At 44.6% G+C, this 19245-nt stretch overlaps 1 protein-coding gene across 1 annotated transcript in view; it reads left to right on the top strand.

The window, feature by feature from the left end:
- Positions 1–19245, top strand: part of LONRF3 (LON peptidase N-terminal domain and ring finger 3) — a 34247-nt gene that overhangs the window by 708 nt on the left and 14294 nt on the right. Inside the window, exons 2-6 of the mRNA XM_033946559.1 lie at positions 5936–6054; positions 6696–6818; positions 9117–9351; positions 12783–12873; positions 16170–16284. Of these exons, the coding sequence (XP_033802450.1) occupies positions 5936–6054; positions 6696–6818; positions 9117–9351; positions 12783–12873; positions 16170–16284 (683 nt within the window). The remainder of the gene's footprint in view (positions 1–5935; positions 6055–6695; positions 6819–9116; positions 9352–12782; positions 12874–16169; positions 16285–19245) is intronic.

Raw genomic sequence — 19245 nt, 5'->3', positions numbered from 1 at the left:
TCCCCCCCTCCCCTAACTCCCGAATGGTTTGGCTCCGAGTTCCCCCTCGATGGGATGATTCGGGTTTGGGCGCCCCCCTCTCCCCCTCCCGAAACTCCCGAATGGTTTGGCTCCGAGTTCCCCCTCGGTGGGATGACTCGGGTTTGGGCGCCCCCCTCTCCCCCTCCCGAATGGTTTGGCTCCGAGTTCTCCCCTCGGTGGGATGACTCAGGTTTGGGCGCCTAAGCGGCCCCCCGGGGAGCTGCGCGCGCGGGCAGGTGAAAGTGGGTCAGGAGATCAGCGGTTGTGTAAGCGAGCGCCGAGCCGGGATCCCGACGCCTCGACTAGCGCAGAACAGTTGTATAAGCAGGGAGGTAACCCCGAAAGTGGGTCAGGCGTCTGAGCACATCGCGCTCTCTTTGTCGCCTTTTTTAGATCCCTGACTGCAGACTTTGAAGTTGTGCATGGCAAAAAAGCAGGATTTTGGGCTGATAGCAATACGATAGCATAGTACTTTATAAAGTGTTTGTAATAATAAAAGAGTTGCCCAGACAAGCATGTGCAAATAATTTTTTTTTTAATCCCCCTTTAGTCTGATTGTTACCATCTCAATGGAACCCCTTTTGCCCTTATCCACACCCCACGCTATGCCTCTGCACCTTATGCCTAGCTAGCATTGGTTTCCCAGGTCCTCTAGTCTCCTCCCCCATCTCTTAAGAATGCCCTGACTTTGAGGGGGTGCAGAATGCCAAAAAAGAATGAAGGGGTGGGGGGGGGGTGTTATGAGAGCTAGGACAAGGTCAGTGCCACCCTGGTTGTCCTCCTGTGCTGCTGGCCCTGCTGGTGAATTTAAGGGAAGCTGTAATTCTGCTGCTCTGATGACAGCAGCTCAAGGGAGTCCTGTATTTAGTGTTATGTAACTAGTGTCACTAGAGGAATGCCTGGAGATTTCTTTTAAGAAGAGAAAAAAAAAATGCTTTGAATGTGCACAGTAGGAGCCTGTATGACAGTGAAACAGTTATAGTTTAGTCTACTCTATTATCAAAAAGAGCAAATGATACTGAAAATCTATTTCACTTTTTTATTTTTTTAATGGCTGTTCTCCCTGTGAGGAAGCTACTGATGATTCTAAACCAGGGGTGGGCAACTCCGGTCCTCGAGGGCTGGAATCCAGTCGGGGTTTCAGGATTTATTTGCATGCACTGCTTTCAATGCATATTCATTGGGGAAATCCTGAAAACCCGACTGGATTCCGGCCCTCGAGGACCGGAGTTGCCCACCCCTGTTCTAAACTATCAGTAGTGGGAGAATGGGAGGAGAAGTTAAAAATAGCTGTTAGTCTGGATACCACAGTGGGCATCTTCAGTGCACAAAGAACACCTCTCTCTTGCCCAGTATAGTGCTATGGGGATCTTAGTTCCCTGGCTTTTACAACCTTTATTAAGATCATGGTTTCAAGACAGGGAATGATGCACATGCAGGAAAGAGCATACCTGCAAGCCGGTCTCTTCCTGGATCAGAAAACAGGTCTTACAGTCCTGTTCAGTGCTTTCAATAGAGTCACCATAGTGCACCACTCTTAGGAAAGATCATTTTCTGCTCCCTGATTTAGATACCAACAGGTTTCAACTCCATTTCCCAAGTTCATTCAAGAGATAGTGCCCAACTCCATACTTGGGCTCCAAACTTGTTTCTGTAGCACGTGGATGGTCGTCTTTCCGTTGCAGCTTGGTTTTGTGGCAGTTCAATTCGACAGCCTGGAATTTGCCAGGAATGTCCTTGGTCAGATTGGCATGGGAAGGCTGTTTTCCTGGCCTGTGAACTCAAAGGCCTTCACGACCTGGACATGGTGGTTTAGCTTCAGATGCCCTTTAGACTTTACAGTCCATTAGGCTTTGCTTCGCATTGCCAGAGGATGTGGTAAGAGCGGTTAATGTAGCTAGTCCTGTTACATATACACAGGAATCTGTACTTTAGCTGTTGATTCCCAGTTTCCGCTAAATTGCAGAAGGATATCACTTTAAGATTTTTGAACTCCTCCCCTTCTTCATTGGAGAACAGTTCCCTCTTCAGTTTTTCCTTTTGCAAGCAAACTCAGAAGGTGTGTCCTAATCTACTTTGCTTCATTTTGTTATTTTTGAGTATTTTTCTGTCCGAATTTGAGTTTCTTCATGGTTTTAGTTCTCGGAGGTCCCCTTCTTGGGCTTAGTCCATTTCCCTTAATTGTATCTATGACATCCTGTTTACCTGTTTAGAAATAAGCTCTTTCGAGCATGGACTGTTTTTTTACCCTTTGTGACTGTGCAGCGCTGCATGCGTCTGGTAGCGCTATAGAAATAATTAATAGTAGTAGTAGTTATTCTACAGAAGAAAGGACACAGTCCCTCGAGGGTGGATTGCGGCTCCCAGGCCAATCTCATCGAATACCTGTGGAGCCACCCTGCTTTGTGTCCTTTCAGGAGCTCAGGGTCCGTCTCGCTGGGAGCGGCTCACCTTCTGATTTAACCAGGGGCTTGAGTGTAGGCTGTGGGGCCCCCGTGTAACAATCCTCTGGGTATCGGGGAGCCAGTTGCGTAGTTTCTCCCCCCATCGCTGTGTGAGGAATCTCGGGGATAGAAGTCTGTGGTCTAACCGGCAGCCAGAAGAATTCCATCGATAGTTGAGATCTGACAATTTCTGAGGCAGAAATTCTTTCCCTGCAGACAGGCTGATTCAAACAAACAAGCACCAGAAGTCACAGTGAGTACTCCCATTATTCTTTCTGGGAGAAAGACTGGGCGTCCAAGTGGCAGATTGAATTTAATGTGGACAAATGCAAAGTGATGCACATTGAAAAGAATAACCCGAATCACAGTTACCGGATGCTAGGATCCACCTTGGGGGTTAGCGCCCAAGAAAAGGTTCTGGTGTCGTCGTAGACAATACGATGAAACCTTCCGCCCAGTGTGCGGCGGCAGTGGCCAAAAAAGCAAACAGGATGTTAGGAATTTATTAAAAAAGCGATGTTAACAAGACTAAGAATGTCATAGTGCCCCTGTATCGCTCCATGGTGCGACCTCATTTGGAGTATTGCGTTCAGTTCTGGTCTCTTTATCTCAAGAAAGATATAGCGGCACTAGAAAAGGTTCAAAGAAGAGCGATCAAGATGGTAAAGGCAATGGAACTCCTCTCATATGAGGAATGACTAAAGAGGTTAGGGCTCTTCAGCTTGGAAAAGAGACGGCTGAGGGGAGATATGATTGAAGTCTACAAAATCCTGAGTGGAGCAGAATGAGTACAAGTGGATCGTTTTGGGGTTTTGTTTTGTTTTTCACTCCCTCAAAAATTACAAAGACTAGGGGAAGCATTGTGCAGGCCGGAGCGGTGGAGGAGTCTCATCGGCAACGGTTGCCGGTTGTCAGGGCACCCTGCCGCATGTACCTCGTGAAGGGTTCCCTTACTACCGGAGTGGCTGGGGATTCCCTTTTCATGTCGGTCGGTTCCTCGGCGTCAGGAAAGTCCCAGGCTTTTCAGACATGACAGACCGCAGGAGCTCCGATTTTGGCGGTTTCAGGTCCAATTTTGGCGGAAGCCTCCTCCTTCATTTCTGTTACCTCAAGGGCAAGGTATGGCAGGGTCCCCTGCTGGGGCAGGGAGTCCCTTGGGACCGCCGGGGGTTTTCCCTCCTGAATTTATGTTGGCACTATGTAAAGCTGGCGGCTGGAGGTTCCGTGTCCACTCCAGGAGTCTCAGGTTTTGCCCTCAACGTCTTCCCCGGTGCGGCCCCATACAGCAGCGGTTTTGCACCCCTCTACTCCTCTCTCATCCAAGTGCCCGAGGGTCTCTTGGGATGAGGATTTTTGCCCAGAGGAGCAAGATGTTATTCATGTGGACCTGGAACTTAGGTGAGATTTCCAGGTTCCTCTTGTGTGGCCAGATCCTGTCAATGAGGGGTTCGAGCACCCCCCTGCTGGCGAGGATGCGTCTGTGGTACGCATTTTTCAGCGGGAAGAGCTTCATGAGTTAATTCTTCAGGTCTCCTCGGTTTTGCACTTTGATGATACCTTGTCGGAGCTCTCGTGTATGGTGGACCCCTTGCTTAAGGGGATCCGTTCTGCTTCCCGCTCTTTTCCTATGCATCAAGAACAAGAGGACATGGTTTGAAGCTAAGGTGGGGACAAGTCTAGGACAAATGTCCGGAAGTTCTGCTTCACGCAGCGAGTGGTAGACGCCTGGAATGCTCTCCCAAAGGAGGTTATTAAGGAATCCACTGTGCTGGGATTCAAAGGCAAATTAGATGCACATCTCCTTACGAGAGGCATAGAGGGATATGGGTGACTAAAACTACATCAGGTGTATACCTGACTGGGCCTCCGCGTGTGCGGATCGCCGGACTCGATGGACCATGGGTCTGATCCGGAGAAGGCAGTTCTTATGTTCTTATGACACGCAAAGAAGTTACAGAGTAATACTTTTAAAACCAATAGGAGAAAATATTTTTTCACTCGGAGAATAGTTAAGCTCTGGAATGGATTGTGGTAAGAGCAGTTAATGTAGCTGAATTAAAAAAAAGAAAAAAAAAAAAAGTTTGGAAAAGTCCACAGTCTACTGTTCAGACAGACATGGGATGGTAGCATGGAATGCTGCTATTATTTGGATTTTTGCCAGGTACTTGTGACTTGGATTGGCCTACATCAAGGATCTCCCTCCTTGAGGGCCGCAATCCAGTCGGGTTTTCAGGATTTCCTCCATGAATATGCATTGAAAGCAGTGCGTGCACATAGATCTCATGCATATTCATTGGGGAAATCCTGAAAACCCAACTGGATTGCGGCCCTCAAGGAGGGACTTTAAGACCCTTGGCCTACATGAAGACGGGCTATTGGGCTAGAATAGATGGACCATTGTTCTGACCCAGTAAGGCTATTCTTATGTTCTTAAACCTCCACAACCTTACACCTACCTCACCAGAGATTTTGACATTCCTATTCAACAATCGTGATATTCACTTGGGTATTTGGCTGTTATCTGGGAAAATGGGGTGTTTGAAAATTTCCCACCTCCCTGTGGCTGAAAAGAAAATAAAGAATGTGCTGAAGGCTCTTTGAGTTAGTGCATATGTTTGGTCTAGGATACAGTTATTTGCCACTCCCCATGCAGATGTTTGGTCTAGGCCAGGGGTAGGCAATTCCGGTCTGCCAGAGCCAGGTCAGGTTTTCAGGATCTCCACCATGAATATGTATGAGATGGATTTGCATGCACTGCCTTCTTGAGATGCAAATCTCTCTCATGCATATTGTGGATATCGTGAAAACCTGACCTGGCTCCAGCTCTCGAGGACCGGAATTGCCTACCCCTGGTCTAGGCTACAGTTATTTGCCACTCCCCACAAACTGCTGTCTTGGGCAATTGGGTAGTGTACCTGCTGGTTCAACCAGTGCTGGGTCTTGTTGTCCAGATCAGGTTTGTTCCTGAAAGAATTGGAGAAAGATGATAAGGCTTAAAATAACCTATGAGGGAGATAGTGGAGGCCAATCTTTTAATAGACTCTGCCCACATGGGACTGATACAGGGGTGTGTGAAAGTTTACGTAAGAGAAGTGGGGGGGTCTGTTGGATTGAGGATGGAAAGTTACATGTCCATCTTGCCAAAGTGGAAGGTTTGCAGATGGGGAGACTACATGGACCAATTTGGTGTCGTTCCTCCCCCGTGATAGGCTCTGTAACATTGCGCACATTGTAAATTATCCTTGAAATGAATTGATCAGCAGATGCAGCATGTCGGTAAAGGTGTTGGGACAATCAAGTTACAATCAGCTGCTGTCTTAGCTCAGAACTCAAACGTGTTAAATAAGCAAAATCCATTTGTAAATCTTAGCTGTTGAATTCCCATAACAATTCCATGCTGTAAAGACCTCGGTGCTTTGTCTTCCAAATCAAATGCAGTAATCAAGCATTTATTCTGTTTTCACTTGCAGCACCGAATAACCACTTACTGTACAGCAGTCGTTCGGGGATTCATTCTGTCCTGGAATCTTATGAAGATGCTTTATACGATGCCGAAACGGCATGCAGACTTCAGCCATTTTGGATAAAGGTGAGGTCCAGTTTCGGTACTTTTCTGGGGGGAAGATCGGGTTTCAGCACACGATACTAGATTTAAGTAGTGTGGTTGCTATGTTAATCTATTTGAATACTCGGAAATAAAGGTGAATACATAAAAATCCAAAAATATAAGGCAATACCTTTTTGTATTGAAAAGGTTTGGGCCTGGTGCATACAATAGGAGTGAAGCCTCGGTTCTCTGTTAATGCAGTATAATTGGACTGAAATGTCCAAGGTCTGTATGCTAGCATTTGAATACCAAATTGAACTTTACAATTAAAAGGAACGTGTGACCTGCTGAGTGAAAAGACTCCAAAAGTGGGGTTATATGACATATTTATACCACAAGATAAAGATATATCAATTTCATAATCCTGCCATTTATGGAATTGTACCTAGCGGTGCCTTAATGGTCATAGACCCCTGAAGGTATTAAGGCCCTTATTCCGCCCCCTTTTATTGTGGTCTAAGAAAGATTAAGTTAGTTATGTCTTATTGATTAAGTGTATATGTTTCTTGCATTGATTTTCCATCTGCTTTGCCTTAAACGAGAGTAATCTTGTGAAATTTATTAATAAAGAAAAGAAAAAAAATAAAAGGTGCAATATAGTGACTGCATATGCTTCTACACAGGGTCACTTAAGCAGAGGACAAGCATTAGCCAACCTGGGGAAAACTGAAGATGCTTTGAGAGCATTTCTTTTCTGCCTTGCCTTAGACCCAGGAAACAAGGAGGCCAAATTGGAGGCTCAAAAGGTGAGTTAACTAGAATATTTTACAATGGGGAGTGTACAGCCCTAAATTAGAGGAGTACTTGAATTAGTTTCTGAACTAAAAGGCTTTGTGACCTCTCCATCCTCATTCTGTTCATGGGCTCTATATATTCTTGTGGTGATGGACAGGCTGTGAAATCTTGTGACATCTGTTGAATCTCATGAGAGGTGGGAGTAGACAACTCAAGCAATGCAAGCTGTTGAACGTTCAGGATACCCAAAATGAGTATGGAAGAAATGCATTTGCATTTACTGCCTCTGTTGTATGCAAATACATTTTGTGCTTATGCCCTGTGGAGGATTTCAAAATCCAAACAACTTTTGTGCTCAAGGCCTGGAGTTGCCTGCTGTATGTAGTGAAAGATCATGATAATTGTCTTGTCACAGACTCTGTTGCACTTCACTTTTTCCCAGCCCTGCATTCCTGTCTGTTTACTGACATTTAATTAATTAACATATTTAGTTATATACCACTTATATCATAAGTGGTTTACAATCAGGTACTTTATCATATTTCCCTATCTGTCCCGGTGAGCTCAAACTCTATCTACTGTACCTGGGGCAATGAGGGGATTAAGTGACTTGCCAAGGGTCACAAGGAGCAGCGGGGGATTTGAACCCACAGCCTCAGGGTGCTGAGGCTGTAGTTCTAACCCTTGTGCCCCACACTCCCACATTATTATAAAGCCATAGCTATAGTACATGAAAAACTTCTTGATGTCACCTAGCTTGACAGCTTCTTATTCTGGAAGACCAGTAATACACTAGTTTTGTGCCTAGGTACTTTTAAAATATTTCCTTTAGAGGTATAACTACAAAATCAACATTTTTGTTCATACAAACTCTTATTTTTCCTATCTAGTTTTCCTTCTGTACCCTTTTTAAGCTACCGGGTTTGAGCTGTAGTGCCAAGAGCCATTATTTGTTACCACTTAGAATTCTATTCCACTTTTTAATCTTCTTTCCCCGTTCTGTTCCCCTCTCTACCTTCCTCAGATTAGCAAAACTGAGCCATAGTTCTCTGTGGGACCTAAGGCGCATGCACAGAATCTGATTACCAGATATCAATACTGGACATCATCCCCAGCCTAAGCAACTAAAAGCTAGATTAGGTCACCCATATGGCAGAGTTAGGGTTCCAAGATGTGTCCTCTTTTTAGAGGATTGTCTGGGCTCCCAGATGGACTTTTGGACATTTTGTCCAGGTTTTGGAAAGACCTGACGAGCTCCAGCCACATCTAGAGGGCCTATGAGCATGCGCAGATGAATTCACACACTTCCGCACATGCTCCAGGCCCTCCAGATGCGGCTGCAGCTCGTCCGGAAGAAGAGAGGGCAGGGTTTGAAGCGGAACAGGGTGGGGTCATGTGTTTGGCTCTTCTCCAAAACCTAACACTCCCTCCCTCTTCTGACATCCTAACCCTCTAACATTCTTCTCCCCTCTGATCTTCATCTAGCCCTTCCATGGAGTTCCTTCTCATTACAATTCCTGTAAACCGTGCCGAGCTCCACAACTATGGAGATGGTGCGATATACAAACCCAAGGTTTAGTTTAGTTTAGTGTTCCAAGGTTTCCCAGAGAAAAATATGGTAACCCTAGGCAGAGTGATTTGGCACATCCCTGACTACTCGCCTTTTTTCAGATTTCTATTGCTTCTGCAGGTGAATTCCTTTGTTCTCTATACTAAATGAAACTGTCCTTAATAACTGAAGGAGCTTTGTATCTTTTACACTAGCATTATTTTGTCAGGTTTGGTGAGTCCTTCTTGCCAGCTGTTCCACCTCGCCCGTGGAGTAATTTGAATGTGCTTTGTAGAAGGAGAATGATATATTGCTGGGAAACATGCCCTGCTGAATAGTCAAGTCTTAGCTCTACAAATCCAATGAAGTGTGGTTTTCATTACACCCCCCCCCCCCCCTTTTTTTTTTTTGTTTTGCAAATAAATGGCTGAACTGTAACTCTGATTGGCAGAGAGGAGAGATCTGACCTGATCTTCTTTATCAACTGCCACTGTTTCTTTTTGCCAAAGGGCATCAAGAAAAATAATTGAATTGCATTTTGCAGGAAGTGAATGACAATAATCATTTTCTCTGCTGAATGATTACCATGTCTATAATCCAGTCATGAATAAAACTTCCCCAGCAATACTTTATTCCCACAGGTTGTTTTGGGGTTTTTTTCCCCCTTTTTGTATTGCTTTAGATAAGAGCAGGTCCTACCAGGGTGAATGGATTTTTCATATTTTTTCAAAAGTATAATATGCGTGTTCACTTCTGACAGATGACTGTGGGACAGAGAAGTTGCACCATTCCCAAGGAAAGACACTCAACTGACTGCACTAGCTTAAGAAACTCATTCCATATTGCTGACACAAAGCTGGCCTACTTAGAAAGTGATGACAAAGCAGCCTTCTTTGTGAAAACTTCATTTCCTTTTTTGGAACCTCGCCACTTCCTGAAGAGAAAGCACTGTGTAGACAGGACAGGCCATGTGTCCAACAAGCTTCAAAGACGAGGTAACTATGTCTGGGCAATGTTTGTTGTGCTGCTGTCTTTTTTTTGGGGGGGTTGTTTTACTGTCCTTGAATGGGATTGAGGGCAAGATTCTCTAAACCCTTAACGTCGTTGCTAAACTGTTTTCCGGCGATTTAGCCTGCACGCATTTTAGCGGCGGATTATCAAAATGGATTATCTCCATCTTGAGCGAGGTTTCTAGCAGTCTCCGACAATGGCATGTAAATGTGCTCTTTAACATTGAAATGAGCCCTCTGGTGGATTCTTAAAAATCGCCGAGGCATTTTCGAAGAGTGGCGTCAGCTTTTGGCAATGAAGGGCCTCTTCTATCAAACTGCGCTAGCAGTTTGTAGCGCGGTGAGCCGCGCTGAATGGCCCATGCTGCTCTCATAGAGCCACATAGAATGCTCAGAGTTCCTTTGAGCATCAGGAGCAGCGTGTACCATTCAGCGCGGCTCTGCGCTAAAAACTGCTAGCGCAATTTGATAGAACAGGCCCAAAAAGTAATTACTAGTCTGGGGGTGCCATTATAGTGCTAGCACTTGTATTTTGACTGTGGCTAATGAAAAAAAATGTGTTGTATCTATATATTTTTAGTGGAGGGTAGTAAAATCATGCTGGGAGAGACAGGCATGTTTCATGCGCGCTTGTTAAAAGCCAACGTTTCTTGAGCGTGTGTATAATACCCTTGTCTTGTGTGTTTCTGGCTGTGGGTCTTGATTAAATTTTACATTAAAAACAAATTACAAGATTTACCTGGATTATAGTAGTTTTTTGGAGAGAAAGGCATGTTTTATGCGCGATTGAAAAAAGTCGACGTTGCTTCTACCCTCCTCTCCCTTCCATTCGTCCAATAGTGCAACAAAGAAGTGTGTTTTTTGTTTTTTTTTACAGTGATGGGTATGTGCAAATGTAGGAAATCTTCCCTTCTGTCAGCCGATCTTATTTGCATGCACAATTTTTTAAGAATGTCTTGGGTTTTTAGATTCAGTATAAAAACGGCTGCAGTAGTAGACCGTTGCTTTTTCACACGGGTTTTTGAAATTTTCCCCCCCCATTTTAGACCTGAATGACTGGATTGCAGGAGCACGTTGAGGAAATGTTGGCTTCTGTTCTTAGCAGCCTGGTGTATAAAGCATCTTCAGGGTATGAATAACTGTGCTTTCCTTATCCTGCTGGAAAAAGAATGAAACGGCTAAAGGGGAGGTTGCTTAACCACACCTTTGTGGATTCATCAACTGCCTAGTGTCATAGCAACAATCACAGAAGGGTCACTTATTAGTTTGCTCTCAAAACTTATTGTTTCAATTAGCCTTCCTGAATTAAAATACTTAAGTTAACATGATGTCACATATATAGAATGGAAAGATCATTAGTGGTACAGAAGGGAAATTATAAAAATTTTTTATTAAAATATAATAATAATAACGGTTTATATACCGCAATACCGTTAAGTTCTATGCGGTTACAGAAGATTAGTGGAGTACAGGTTGAGTTGACGTACAAGTTGAGTTAACTTAAGGGATGTGGGAACAATGGGGAGAAAGTTGTATTTATAGGTTATAATAAGATGTTCAAATGATTAAATTAATTGTGTTTATTATGAATTTCTGTACACTTGATGAAAGTTTAAAAATGAATAAAGAATTAAAAAAAAAAAAAATACTTAAGTTAAAGAGAATTCCAGTGCAATTTTTGGCTGGTGACATTTTTGAATGGTTTTTATGCCTCTTTGCTCTTACTATCTTTTTAACTTTTAATTTCCTATTTCTCTTTCTGATGTTTAACTGCTGTGTGCAGTGCTTCTGTCATTTTTCGTATTATAAACTGCATTGCTATGTACATATGAATTGGTAGTACAAGTATATTAAGCTAAATAAACCATGACCAGAATTGAATCTGTTTCCACCCTGGTCCCAATAGGCAAGATCCTCTAGGGTTGCCAGGCATCCATATCTTGTGATCATGGTGACCTAGGACTCTCCCTATCACCCTTGGGATGCCAGCCGCTAGAGCTCCCTTTCCCACCGCTGAGGAGTTGGTATTCTGAGAGAGGGTCTGTAGTCGGAGGACCCTGGTTCATTCTGGCTTTATGGTCTGGCCCTTGAAAAAGCACTGGAGGAAGAGGCTCTACTTGATTTCAGTTATTTCCACTCTGCTCAAGGCTTGGAGACAGGCTACACATTGGCATATATTCTATTCTGTTGTGGTTTCTTGTATTCCGCACTTAACTTTAGGCTGCAAAGCCGGTTACAATAAGAAAACTTCCACATAAGGAGGGATTGTACAATTCACAAGGGATTAATAATCTAAGATCAAAACAAATAAAATCGGCAACATTGAACCAAAACCAGATACGTTTTTAAAGCCTTCCTAAATTGAGCATAAAAAGAAACTTGATGTATATGAACAGGGATATTGTTCCAAACTTTTGCACATTGAGAAGTAAATGATTTTTTTCCCCAAATTGATTTATAATGAATATTCTTCAGAGTAGGAAGGTCTCAATGTAATCTAGGAAGATCCCAAGGAAGAGTGTCTTTTAGCAGAAAATATGTCCTGTAAAACATTTTCCAGATTCACGCCACAAAACGTTTTTTATATACCATGCATGCAATCTTAAACTTAATCCAAGAATCTGTTCTAAGCCAAAGTAATTTATTTTAACGATGGAGATGCCTCACTAAATTTACCAAAAGAGAGAATCATCCACGTAGCCATATTTTGCAAAAACTAATATCCTAGGCTGGCAGACATTCCAAGTGCTGGGTGCAAGGAGTGTGAACTTTCCTGCTGGCAAGCTCAAGTTCCAGCTTTTCTGGACTTTTTTGTAGCAGGGCCTGGCACAGGGCTTTGCCCATAGCTCTCTGAATGTCCATGTGGTATCTTTGTTATGTTTCTGGGGTAAGGTTCATGGGGGCTTCCTGGCAGTGCAGGCAGATATCATGTGTTTTTGCACATGATGAAACATGTTCAGCATCTATTCTGGGTTGTTCTCCCCCAGTAGGATCTTCACCTGATTCTTGGTGTCTTATCAAGTCCACAATTTGAACCCTTGAAGAGATCTTCACTGAACGATCTCGCCTTGAAGGGCTTCATCAGCCTTATACTGACACATTCACTGGAATGGTTTAGTCTCTCTTTCCTCATCTGTTGGTAGGGGTCTCACCCATTAGTAAGGACTGATCTAGCAGGACTCAAGGAAAGGAAATTAACAGGTATGAATAAATATTACCATTACCCGTACTTCACTTTATTTTTTTTACTGTGGCTTTGTGGAGGCTTAGTGTCTCTTAACTGTTGAAGTGTTTTAATAAGGGTTATCTGTGGTTCTTCTCACTGCAGTCGGTCTCCCTTTTTGAAATATTATTGTGTTATTCATATGCATTTGCTCCAAATGTTTTTCTAACTTGAACTTCTTTCTTTTGGAAAGATGCAGCCCCTACTGAAAGCTCAGGCACAGAGCATTCGATTCCATCCGAATTTGTGGATCCCGCTGACCTGGACTGCTCTCTATGCATGAGGTATTCACTTCTTCCAGTCAAACTTTGCCCCTCTCTGCCCCCCCCCCTCCCAAACTTGGGTATCCCAGGAATCTCAGTTATCGGCTATCCATTCTGTGGGTTCTTCATTATGTTCACTTTTCCTCTCTGGTGACATTTCTTGGGATTCAAGACCTCTACTGAGCCATATGTAGGAAGAATGAAGCTTTTTCTGTCAGTGGTCATAAGAATATAAGAATAGCCTTACTGGGTCAGACCAATGGTCCATCAAGCCCAGTAGCCTGTTCTCACGGTAACCAATCCAGGTTCCTAATACCTGGCAAAAACTTAAATAATAGCAACATTCTATGCTACCAATCCAGTGCAAGCAGTGGCTTCCCCCGTGTCTTTCTCAATAACAGACTATGGATTTTTCCTCCAGGAACTTGTCCAAACCTTTCTTAAAACCAACTACGCTATCTGCTCTTACCACAACCTTTGGCAATGCGTTCCAGAGCTTAACTATTCTCAGAGTGAAAAAAAATTTCCTCCTATTGGTTTTAAAAATATTTCCCTGTAACTTCGAATGTCCCTTAGTCTCTCAGGATTTTGTACACTTCAATCATAGCTCCCCTCAGCCGTTTCTTTTCCAAGATGAAGAGCCCTAATCTTTTTAGTCTTTCCTCATACGAGAGGAGTTCCATCCACTTCATCATCTTGGTCACTCTTGAACCTTTTCTAGCACTACTATATCTTTCTTGAGATAAGGAGACCAGAATTGAACACAATACTCCAGATGGGATCGCACCATGGAGCGATACAGAGACATTATAACATTCTTAGTCTTGTTAACCATCCCTTTTCTAATAATTCCTAGCATCCTGTTTGCTAGAGATTTTCTGGCTGGTCCGCAAAGCTGGCAGAAACACAGTGTGTAAGGTCAGAAAAAAAGTGGAAATCTCAATCAGATTACTCTTCTTGCTCAAGCCCCTGGTTAGTTCTTTGGGTTATACCAATGATAGTGTTTAGAGAAGTTATGGTTGTGTTTTATTTTATTATTTATACAGAACTATTGTATATTTCACAATAATACGTCACACAAATAAGTCTTCTGTTCTATATTGAGTTTGGTTTCCACTTAGCACAAGAAAGTGTGCATTGAAGGGATCATTTTACAAAGCTTTTTCAGTGTGTCTAGCCTTTTCTACATATTGTAGGGCTTTTATAAAATTGCACGACTATATATGCACACAGATTTCAACTACTGTCAAAATAAAAGGGCACTTTCTAACAGTGGCATAGTAAGTGGGGGGGGGGGGGGCAGTCCGCTCCTCTCCTTGCTGTGTGCCCTTTGCCTTCCCTGTATCTTTTTTTTTTTTTTTTTTTTACTGCCCACTCGGCATCGGCACTGTCTATGATGTCACTTCCAGGCCCATGCCTAGGAAGTGACGTCAAAGGGCGAGCTGGCACCGACATGGGCATGCTGCTCAGGCCGGAGAAGTTTAAAAAGTTATGGGGAAAGGGAAGAGGGCGGGGCAGGGGAGCCCTGGGCGCTGCTCACCCTTATTTCACCACTGCTTTCAAATTCCTAGAAAGTTCAGATACCTATAGATATATCCTCTGTTGCTTTGTAGACAATGTGTTCCCTGAATGGATACATTGGACCTTCAGAAGTGTCGCTCATACTGTTGGCATTGTTGATTCAATTTCTAACCAACATTTTGGGCTCCTTTTACTAAGCTGCGTTAGGGCCTTAGCGCGCGGAATAGCGCACGCTAAAATGCCATGTGTTCTAGCCACTACCGCCTCCTCTTGAGCAGGTGGTAGTTTTTTGGCTAGCGTGCACTAATCCGGTGCCTGCGCTAAAAACGCTAGCGCACTTTTGTAAAAGGAGCCCTTTACTTTATTATTTTGTTAAATTTGGGGTTTTTTACTGTTGACTCTTTTCAAATTTTATTGAGAAATCTCAACGTATTGATGTGTTATTTCATGCTTGTAAAATTTAAAATCTTATAAATTAAAAAAAAAAAAATCTCAATACTCGGCCTCGCTGCGCAATCAAAACTGATAACATCTGACACGAACCATGTTTCACTTTATGCTGTTTCAAGGATTGTCCCCTTTATAGCGTAGACTTTGCCACAATGGTATCTTTCTTCTGTGTCCAAAAAGTTTGAAGGCATGAAAAGAGGGCACCTGCTTTTATGTGAGATGCAAATGTTGCTCTTCCTGGGGGCATTTTTTGGGGTAGGGCAGAAGCAGAGCTGCAGTGCTCATATTTATTTAAGAAAATGCATGTGTGTGTATAGAGCACAGGTGTCAAAGTCGGTCCTCGAGGGCCGGAATCCAGTCGGGTTTTCAGGATTTCCCCAATGAATATGCATGAGATCTATGTGCATGCACTGCTTTCAATGCATATTCATTGGGGAAATCCTGAAAACCCGACTGGATTACGGCCCTCGAGGAGGGACTTTGACACCCCTGGTATAGAGTATATGTACACCTTTTCAGAGCAAATGCAGATTTGTGTGTAGAAATTTGCATACTGTAGGGGTTGGTTCTGGGAGTCTATTTTTATAAAAGTATGCAGACATATAGGTTGCATGTATAAACCTGGCTTAAAATAGGTCCCTACTAGGAATTCTCACAAAGGCATTTTGTTATAAAATTAAGTATGATGCACACAGATCTTGATAATATTAACTGCTTGGTGTCTCTTGAAATTTCCCCATCTTTGGGAGAAGCATGTCCTTATGACCAGGTTTGTTTCAAACCCATTCCCATGGAATTAGAAACAGGCATCCCAGCAATTCTGGAAAATAAGAGCTGGGATCGGGAGCCATCGGAGGAATTCTGAAAATGACTTTCTTCATTCACATCAGCATAAGCAATTGTTTCAAAAAAATTACAGATAATGTGTGATGTGATAAGGGGCAAGTTATAAAATAAGATATGATTGAAGTCTACAAAATCCTGAGTGGAGTAGAACGGGTACAAGTGGATCGCTTTTTCGCTCTGAAGACTAGGGGGACACTCGAAGTTACAGGGAAATATTTTTAAAACCAATTGGAGGAAATTTTTTCACTTGGAGAATAGTTAAGCTCTGGAACACATTGCCAGAGGTTGTGGTAAGAGCGAATAGCGTAGCTGGTTTTAAGAAAGGCTTGGACAAGTTCCTGGAGGAAAAGTCCATAAGCTGCTATTGAAATAGACATGGGGAAGCCACTTTCTGCTTTGGTTACATGGTCTTGTTGCCACTGAATCTTGTGCAGGTGATCGATGTTTACAGTGGCTGTTTATTGATAGTTTTCTTTCTGTTTGCAAATGTTCTTCTGCAGGTTGTTCTATGAGCCAGTCACTACCCCCTGTGGTCACACGTTCTGCCTGAAATGTCTGGAACGATGCCTAGATCACAATCCAAAGTGTCCGCTCTGCAAAGAAGACCTTGCTGAGGTGAGATCTGTGATGAGAAGCTGCTACTACTATTAATTATTTCTATAGCACTACCAGACATACGCAGCCCTGTACAGAGTCACAGAGAAGACAGTCCCTGCTTGAAAGAGCTTACAGTCTAAACCAGGGGTGTCCAACCTGCGGCCCAAGGGCCGCATGCAGCCCAGTGAAGTATTTTGTGTGGCCCTGGTTGAGGGCGATGCAATGTTTTCCTCTGCTGCCCCGGGTGTTTACCGTCTTGCCGGCTCCCTCCTCTGTCTTGCTGCAGCGTTTCTGCAGCCCCAGAAACATTTTTTCGGCCAATGCGGCCCAGGGAAGCCAAAAGGTTGGACACCCCTGGTCTAAACAGACAAACAGGATGTCATGGATACAGTTAAGGGGAATGGTTAATCAGCTGGCTGGGTTGGTGGGCAGACAATCAAGCCATTGTGACATCACTGATGAGGTTGGCTCTTATTGGTGGAATGAGGCATTATGACATCCATAATCAACTCTGCTTCCCAAAGACTGAAACTCTTCACATTACTACTATTAATTATTTCTATAATGCTACCAGAAATACGCAGCACTGAACAGTCTCAAAAAAGACAGTCCCTGCTCAAAAGGCTTACAATCTAAACAGAGAAGACAGACAGGATGCCATGGATACAGTTAAGGGGAACGGTTAATCTGCTGGCTGGGTTGGAGGGTGGTGGGGAGTAGAGTTATGGATCGAAGGCTATATCAAAAAGTAGGTTTTCAGTCTGCTTTTAATCAAGGGAAGGGGCTTTTATCATAACCATGGGAACTTTGTTAGCCACTCTTTGGTTTCCTGCTTTATTACCAACTTGAGCTTAGACTGTCTGGGGTGTTTTTTTAATTCAGTTCCTTGCAGGTATAGCAAATCATATGGGCTTAGCTCAGTCAGGAAAAATGATCTTGGTTACCCCTAATGGTAGAATGACAGTGGGGAGCTATGCTGGGGCACCCAGGTATGGTCACTGCTTGATTTATCCCTCTGATTGCCCCTGAGCTTTGGAACAGCTTCCTGTCCCCTTCCACCTATGGGGACAGATGCCTCTAAAATTTGTGAATTGTGGCAAAACCAGAGGGTTCCTCCCTCTCCTTGATGTTACATCGGCTGTCGTGAAATAAGCTTGGGGTTGTACAAGGATCTCCAGTGCCAATGGTGGATCAGCTCGCTATGAACTGTTCTTGCTGACAGCAATTCAACTGGTGTGTTGCAAGCAACTGGGAAATGTGTTCCAGGACTAGCACAAACTAAACGGCAACAAGAAACCTAGCCCAGCAGCAGACACGGTTACGCAAACCTTCAAAACCACGCTCCTTCCCAGGTTGGATAGGCATTAAACCACATTTTATCAAGTCTGATCTATAGAGCCACCAGAAGTGAAAGCCTATTATCCCAGGACAAGCAGGCAGCATATTCTTTACGCATGGGTGACGTCACCGACGGAGCCCTCGGTACGGACCTTTTTACTAGAAAGTTCTAGTTGGCCGCACCGCGCGTGCGCGAGTGCCTTCCCGCCCGACGGAGGAGTGCGTGGTCCCCAGTTTTTTCGTTTCCGCGAGCGAAGAAGACGTTGTGTTTTTTCAACAGAGTTGAAATCCTCCTTTTGCCTTCCCGCTCGCGTTATTTTTTTCGGTTTTTCACCTTCGGGTACTTTTTTCTTTCCAATTCCAAAAAAAAAAAAAAAAAAAATTCTTTCTTTTGTTTTATTTTTTCGTTCCTACCCCGGCGGGGCCTGTTGCCACGATCCAGGCCTCGGGTTTGATTTTGCGGAGGCCGTGTTTCCATTCATGCCCCCGCAGCCAGGTTTTAAGAAGTGCCAGCGGTGTGCACGCCCGATCTCCCTCACTGACCCACACAATTGGTGCTTGCAGTGTCTGGGACCAGAGCATCGGGCGGACTCCTGCACCCGCTGTGCCACTCTCAAAAAGCGCACGTTGAAGAATCGTCAAATCCAACAAATTTACTTTTCGGCACCGGCCCGTCTATGGATTCGACATCTTCATCTGCGGCACCGTCGAAATCGACACCGACCACTTCGACGACGCCTGAGACGACGTCGGCGCCTCCGCGCCAGGTAAGCCGGCTAAGAAGCCTTCCCCCCTTGAGCGCCCTCCCGCCTCGGGGACGGCACCAGTCCTCTCGGCTCCACGCCGGGCCAAGAAACGCTCCACTCCGATATCGGTGAGTGCCTCGTCATCGGCACCCTCATCGCCGGAGTGTAGAGCGGCACCCAAGGAACCAAAAAAGAAAAAAGTGGTCCGGTGCCTCCCCTGGATGACCGCATGGGGCCATCCTCCAGGACAAGTTGCAAGAGCAACTCCACCAACAACTTCAGCAGCTCTTACCATCTATCTAGGCACCGCTGCTCTCGGTACCAGACCGGCCCGAGCCCCGCACCGTCCAACCGGTATCCACTCCATTGGTACCTATGACTCCTCCATGCCCATTCTCTCGGCACCGCATCTCCATTCCCATACCGAGTCAGTCGCCTTAACGACGACGGATCCTCCTCGGGACCGAGGCAGGACACCGGTCTTCCCATGACCCGACCGGCACCGGTCTTCCCGAGACCCGGACCGGCACCGTTCTTCCCGGGATCGGACAGACACAGGTCTACATCGCCAGGAAATGTCTCGGTACGCTCAGGCAAGTCTTTGTCTAAGACTCACCATGCCGACCCGTCCACTCCGGTCTCTCGACACGCAACCACCGATGTCAGAGACCCGGACCTATGGGAAGAATCCCCCCCGGTACCGAGGAGGATGCATCGTGTCGGACGAAGAGCCTTCGCACCCAGACCGCTTCCAAACCTGAACAATCTTCCTTCTCTAAATTTCTCAGGGAGTTTCAGGGGCTTTGTCTTTGCCATTGGAATCTGACTCCAAAAAGTCACAAGCTTTCCTGGAGCTCTGGATTTCGATCAACCTCCCAAGGAGTTCCTAAAGTTA

This window comes from Geotrypetes seraphini, chromosome 5 (genome assembly GCF_902459505.1).
Source record: "Geotrypetes seraphini chromosome 5, aGeoSer1.1, whole genome shotgun sequence".
Lineage (NCBI taxonomy): Eukaryota > Metazoa > Chordata > Amphibia > Gymnophiona > Dermophiidae > Geotrypetes > Geotrypetes seraphini.
This window is presented reverse-complemented; position numbering and strand designations above follow the sequence as displayed.